This window comes from Erinaceus europaeus, chromosome 6 (assembly GCF_950295315.1).
Source record: "Erinaceus europaeus chromosome 6, mEriEur2.1, whole genome shotgun sequence".
Lineage (NCBI taxonomy): Eukaryota > Metazoa > Chordata > Mammalia > Eulipotyphla > Erinaceidae > Erinaceus > Erinaceus europaeus.
In genome coordinates this window covers 22,097,722-22,105,182 of record NC_080167.1, presented here as the reverse complement: position 1 = coordinate 22,105,182, position 7,461 = coordinate 22,097,722, and the positions used below count along the sequence as shown (strand labels likewise).

The following is a 7,461-nucleotide window of genomic DNA, read 5'->3' as shown; positions in this document are numbered from 1 at the left end:
TAGAAAGAGAAACAGAATATAACACCTAACACCACAGCACCAAAGTTTCCTTCAATGTAGTGAGGTTAAGCTTGAATCTGGCTCACACAAACGGCCATTCAGGACATTACCCAGGTGAACCCTTTTGGTGAACTAATATTTCCATATATGCAAATTTTGGGACTAAGATTACAAAGCTAAGATATATCAATTTTTTGTGAAAAGTATAATAGGGGACCAAATTGCGGTATGCCCTATAGAACATGCACATTACATTGTGCAAGGATATGGTTCAAGTCTAGTGTCCGACCAGCAAGGAAAAAGCTTCACAAGGGTTGGAGCACCACTGTAGGTTTCTCTTTTTCTCTCTCCTTCTCTACCCCTTCCTAGTCTGTCAATGTTGTCCTGTGCCTGTATATAGAAGAAAACTAGTGAAAAAAATGTCACCACGAGAATTGGATTTCTAGTGTATATACCAAGCGTCAGTGATAAGGATGGTAGAAATAAACCAACCAACAAACTGGCCCGGGGATAAACAATCACCAGTAATGGAAATTGTTGGGAACATGTGTGAGCCATCTTTGGATGGAGGTTTGAGAAGATAACCTCTTGGTAAGTCTCTCTCAACCGAGGTGAGCATAAGGGGGGAAACTCAGACTTGGTTCTTTCCTTCTTGACTCTCAGGCCCACAGATACCCCAGGACTTCCCTCCATTAACTGCAGGCCACATGGCCGCAGATTCACTCATTCAAAGTCACCTTCTGATCACAGAAGAACACACCTTATCACACACTTCATCACACACCTCAGACCCCAGACAAGAGAAATTACAAACTATATGGCCTTTTGATATCCATCTTCTCTCTGTCTCACCCTACGGGTTTAACCCCTATGCTTCTCTCAAATACCTTTGGATAATTAAGTTGCTTGTGTTATGGAAAATAACTGTCTTGTATCTCATCAATTCCTGTCATACCAACCCCCTACCTTAGGGGCATGCTGACTTTTAAGAAACCTGTAATTTCTGTCATATTGCAACAATAATTACCTCCATTGCTTTTCTATTTAACTCATGTCCACTTTGCTAATAAACGGACTCTAGGATTCTGGGACTCTAAGGACTCAGATTCTAGATTCACGCTAAGAGTCCCCTGGTGTCTTTTACTTCGTGTCACCCCTGTCGTGAGCGAGAAAGAACCAGCCCGTTACCTTTTCCCTGGAGGACACCCTGCCGGAGAAGGAGAGAGACACCCTGAAAGGAAATAAAGGGTTTTATGTTTCCAAAATATCTTTTGACTACATTAAGTTCAATCTTGAAGGATATTGAGAACAAAGTGGAGAGAAAGGTGTTTACTACAGAAGAAGCCCTGAAGAAATAGGGCTCAGTACCTCAGCTGAGAAGAAACAGCTGAGTCTGAGTGGGAACTGCTGTGTGTTCACGTACATAGCAGAAGAGAAAGGGAGTTTTTATTTCACTTCCTCATGATTCTGAAGCACTGTGGGAGCACTGATGCTGCTATCATAAGAGTGGCAGAAATAATCAGCTTCATCCTCACTCTGGAGTGCGCTGATAGTCAGAGTGCCTGAACTGCCAGACTTGGTTCCAGAGAATCGGTCAGGGACACCAGAGGGTCGATTGCTATTACCATAGATGAGGAGTTTGGGGGCTGATCCTGGGGGCTGTTGGTACCAGTGTACACCATAACCCTTTCCTATGTTGTTGCTGCCTCCGAGGCAGGAGATGGTGACCGTTTCACGCAGATTCCCAGATACTGAGGGTGGCTGAGTCAGCACAGACTGGGCCCAGGATCCTACAAATGGGAGAAACATAGACAGTCATCGCAGAAGTTAGATACAAAAGGTGAAAGCAGCACCCCAGGCATGCTACCAATGCCTTGTCCCATCTCCTTTTTTAAATTATCACCTGTGCAGTGAGCAATGAAAGTGAGGAAGAGAGGAGTCCAGGTCATGGTGCACACAGTTCCCTGTCACCATCATATGCTGTGGCTGACAAGGCCTCCTTTTCTTCTCCTCTGTGTGCAGAGGAGGGGCTGTCCATGCAAATACTTTCAACTTGGTGACTGGTCATCTCCTTCCTGACTCCTAGAGCTTGAGCCCAGCTTACACGAAAAAATAGAGATCGTTTTACCTCTTGGGACAACTATGTGAAGAAGCACCAGCTGAGTGCAAACAAAAATATGTCCTCATGGACTTTTCCTTGCCAGAAAGGAATTTTCTCATGAGAGAGCATGAGAACCAACCTTGATCAGGACCCTTTGACTGGTTCTTACCAAGGAAGTTGTGTGGTGAAATGTGGCCCACATTGCCCCCTGCTGGCTCCTATGTACACACTCAGTAGGGTTCAAAAACTTTAAGACCTTTTTATTTTTAATTTTATTTATTAAAAGGAAACACTAACAAAACCATAGGATAAGAGGGGTACAGTTTCACACAATTCCTACCACCAGCACTCCACATCTCCTCCCCTCCCTTGATAGCTTTCCTATTCTTTAACCCTCTGGGAATATGGACCCAAGGACATTATGGGATGCAGAAGGTGGAAGGTCTGGTTTCTGTAATTGCTTCCCTGCTGATCATGGGTGTTGATAGGTCAATCAATACTCCCAGCCTGCCTCTCTTTTTCCCTAGTGGGGTGGGGTTCTGGGGAGTCAGAGCTCCAGGACACATTGGTGAGGTTGTCTGTCCAGGGAAGTTTGATTGGCATCGTGCTAGCATCTGGAACTTGGTGGTTGAAAAGAGAGTTAACATATAAAGCCAAAAAAATTGTTAACTAATCATTAACCTAAGGAGTAGTGCAGATGAAGAGCTGGGGGTGGGTTCTTTGTTTTATAGGTAGCTAGTAGGCATATTTTAGTTATATTTAAAGGGCCTGTGGTGATACAAGTTTTTTTTTTCCCTGAGCCTGAAATTAGGGCAAAATATATACCTGAAAGCAAAAGAACACAATAGTTTGCAGTGAGTCAGTATAAAGTGCATAATGAAATAGTGTCTACTTAGACTTAGATGCCGTCCTCACCTACTTCCTATTATACTTCACTCAATCATTTCAAAGCAAGGATTGCAAAAGCTGAATAAGGGCAAGAGACAGGCATACTTTATCGATGACTCTTTAGTCACTATCAGGCCACCCCATCAGCTGGGGCCCTATTTGGCAAGTCCTGAGATTCCCAAACAGACATGATGAGCCTAGACTTCGAATAAATCCCTCTCTCCATCATTACTGGTCATCTCTCTCAGGAACAACAAAAGAGACCCCTTTGTGGGCCTCCATAGGAACTTGCCCTCAACTTCGTCAGCAATGGTAGAGAATGTTCCCTCCTCCATAGGGAGGCTGGACAACATACTCTATGCTACACCTGAAGAAGATGGGTCCTGATATTGGGGCAGCTTGGAATGTTCCTACTTATGACCACAGAATGTGAGCTCAGATCTACAGGGATGCAGAGGTCACATAGGCTCCTAAGCTGAATATGGGCCCCAGATCACATCAAAGACCTTGTCTTTTTTATTAGTTCTTTCTCCTTTTTAAAATTATATTTTAAATATTTTGTGTCAGAGGACCTAATTGGGGTTGTTTTGATATTTGGAAAAGTGAGAATTGTTATGCATGTACAAACTGTCAAATTACTGTCAATTGTAAAATATTAATCCCCCAATAAAGGAAAAAATCCATTTAAAATATTTTGTGTCATTTTTATTGTGTGTGGGACAATTTATTCTACAGTCATTGACATACAGACTGAATGATACATAATGAATTGTGTCTACAATTTTATTATGCACCAAACCAAAAGTTTCTCTACAGCCACTCCTGCCCACTCTCACCCTACCCCAGAGTCCTTTGCTTCCATACAATATATTTCTAGTAGTTTGTGCTCATTTGCAAGATTATAAGACTACAGAAATATAGACACTGCACCACCAATAATTTATGTGCCCTTCCCCCCATGATAACCATCATAGTTTTCACAAAGTCTTAGTCGCAGTTTGGCTCCTACTCCCATTTCTCCTTCTTCCTCCTTCACCATCCTCCCCCTCCTTCTTCCCGTATCTTGTTTTCTTTTCTTTTCTTTTTTAAGTCCATGTCTTTCAATTTTGTACTCCATATATGAACAAATCTACCCAGTGGTTGTCTTTCATCTCCTTACAACACTAAGCATAACGAGTTGTCCAAATGACTATTTTTACATACATTTTTGTCTGTAAATGCCTCATTTTAGAGGCAGCATGGTCCTATAGGGCTTCCTTTCTCTCAGACGTGGTCTTTGTCCTTTAAAAGATAATGCCATGATCATACTCCTAGTTGGTATGTACTGTAGAATATACATATATTTTTGGTCTCCTTGATCTCATGTGCATTACAGTAATAGATCATAACAGCTGTCACAAATTGATTGGCATTGCAATCTCTTAATTTTGTTAGTAATGTAACAGTCATTCACTAAGCAAAGGACAGGGAAAAGGTTCATTGTTGGTGAGTTTCAATATTCATAAATTTTTAGTTCTATTGATTTTTTTGTCTAAAATATTTGGCAACAAAGTTGATAATAAAGTTTATCTTTGCCTATGTTTTCTTGTAAAATCTGCATATTCATGTAATTTGAAATTTTGTATTTAATTCATTTAAAGTGGACATCCAAACAGACATCAAATCTTTCTTTTTCTTAAATTTTTTATATTTATTTATTTTCCCTTTTGTTGCCCTTGTTGTTTTTTATTATTGCTGTGGTTATTATTGTTGTTGTAATTGATGTCAGATAGGACAGAGAGAAATGGAGAGAGGAGGGGAAGACAGAGAAGGGGAGAGAAAGATACTTGTAGACCTTCTTCACTGCCTGTGAAGTGACTCCCCTGATGGTGGGGAGCTGGGGGACTCGAACTGGGATCCTTAAGCTGGTCCTTGCACTTCGTGCCTCTTGATCTTAACCTGCTGCACTACCACTTGACTCCCCAAATCTATCTTTCTATAACTGCCTGGTATCATTGACTTTTTAAGGTAATTGTAATGAATTACAGCATATTTGTCAATAGATATGTATGGTTTCCCAATTCTGTGTAACAAGTATCTTATGGGTGTCAAGCGGTAGCACAGCAGGTTAAGCACACATGGTGCAAAGCTCAAGGGCCAGCTGAAGGATCCTGGTTCAAGCCCCCGGCTCCCCACCTGCTGGGGGGGCGGGGGTTCGCTTCAGGGGCGATGAAGCCGGTCTGCAGGTGTCTATCTTTCTCTCTCCCCTCTCTGTCTCCCCTCCTGTCTCGGATTTCTCTCTGTCCTATCCAACAACAACAACAACAGCAATGACAACAACTATAATAACAACAACAACAAGGGTAACACAAGGGCAACAAACATGAAAAAATGGCCTCCAGGAGCAGTGGATTCGTAGTTCAGGCACCAAGCCCCAGCAATAAGCCTGGAGGCAAAAAAAGAAGTATCTTATATATACCCTTGATGACCCCAAGCCCTATTTCCCCAGAGATATCCATTTCCTTCCCAGAGTCTCTTGCTTTTATGCAGCACACCACTCCACAATTAAGTTTCAATCGATGTTCTCTTTTTCTAACTCTGCCTCACAAATTTCTGTTTGTTATTATCCTTGAATTTATATGGACAAAGTAGGCTTTTCCTCTGTAAAATATTTTTATTTTTTAAAAAATATTTTATTTATCTATTAGTAAGGAAGATAGGAGGAAAGAGGGAAAGAACCAGATATCACTTTGGTACATGTGCTGCCAGGGATTGAATTCAGGACCTTATGCTTGAGAACCCAGTGCTTTATCCATTGCCACCTCCAGGGCCACTAAGATATTTTTATTTATTTACTTATTAATATATTTTGATATAGACAGGAGGAAATTGAGAGGAAAGGGAAGGACATAAAGAAGAGAAAGATAGACATTAGCACTATTTCACTACTTGCAGTTGGGGCCTGGGTACTTGAACCTGGGTCCTGTGCATTGTTAACATGTGCACTTAACCAGGTGCACCACCATCCATACCACACCCACCTTGTAAACATTGACACATGACAATAGGGACACTCACTTCTTGTTCTGTGCAATATCTATGTTGTCACTATTTCACTGCCTTAAGGTTCTGATAGACACACAGCACCATGCTGAATAACAAAAGTAAGGGTGCACATACATACCTTGTCCCACAACACAGGCTACTTTTTTCAGTATTTCACCATTATGCATGTATGTATGTATGTATGTATGTATGTATGTATGTATGTATCTATCTATCTATCTATCTATCTACCTATCTATTTATGATAGATTTAACAACGATCAACAAGACTATAGTATAATTAATAAAGTCATGGGCCCTTTGGAATATACCTAAAATAGATCTACTAGCTATTTCCAAAACATAGACCATGAATTTTTTTTAAAAAAAGTTTTACTGGGAGTCGGGCAGTAGTGCAGTGGGTTAAGCGCACATGGCACAAAGCACAAGGACCAGCATAAGGATCCCGGTTTAAGCCCCCAGCTCCCCACCTGCAGGGGAGTCACTTCACAAGTGGTGAGGAAGGTCTGCAGGTGTCTGTCTTTCTCTCCCCCCTCTGTCTTCCCCTCCTTTCTCCATTTCTTTCTGTCCTATTCAATTACAATGACATCAATAACAACAATAATAACTACAACAATTAAACAACAAGGGCAACAAAAGGGAAAATAAATATTAAAAATATTTATGTTTTATTTATTTTATTTTAATCAGGAAGAGTAGATACAGAGAGAGAGAGAGAGAGAGAGAGGAAGAGACCAGAACACTGCTCAGTTCCGGCTTATGGTGGTGCTGGGGATTGAACCTAGGACCTCAGAGCCTCAGGCTTGAAAGACTTTTGCAGAAACATTATGCTGTCTTCCTAGTCCATAGACCCCAAATTTTAATCTGCAATATTCCAGCCTTTTGGTTGATGATTAATCAACAATTTGTATGGCTTTATATGTTAACTCTTTTTCAGCCACCAGGTTCCAGAAGCTAGCATGGTGCCAACCAGACTTCCCTGGGCAAATGACCCCACCAATGTATCCTGGAGCTCTGTTTCCTCATAGCCCTGCCTGGCTGGGAGTATGGATCAGCCTCTCAATGCCCATGTTCAATGGTGAAGCAATTACAGAAGCTAGACCTTCCACCTTCTGCACCCCATAATGACCCTAGGTCTATATCCCCACAGGGTTAAAGAATAGGGAAGCTATCAGGGGAGGGTATGGGATACAGAGCTTTGGTGGTGGTAATTGTACCCCTCTTATCCTATGGTCTTGTCAGTGTTTCCATTTTATAAATAAATAAATTTTTTAAAAAGGGATATAATACACACAATTACCACCACCAGAGTTTCATATCCCATCCCCTCCATTGGTGAAAGCTCTGCTTCTACAATTGCTTCTCCACTGGACATGCCTGTTGGCAGGTCACTCTATACTCTCAGCCTGTTTCTATATTTCCCTAGT

The 7,461-nt window shown here is 41.5% G+C and overlaps 1 gene segment (V, D, J or C); it reads right to left on the bottom strand.

The window, feature by feature from the left end:
* Positions 1 to 1,446: 1,446 nt before the first annotated feature.
* Positions 1,447 to 1,975, bottom strand: LOC103127110 (immunoglobulin lambda variable 1-40-like). The segment is given in 2 exon segments: positions 1,447 to 1,790; positions 1,904 to 1,975. Coding segments are annotated over 2 exon segments (390 nt in total).
* Between the last annotated feature and the right edge of the window lie 5,486 nt (positions 1,976 to 7,461).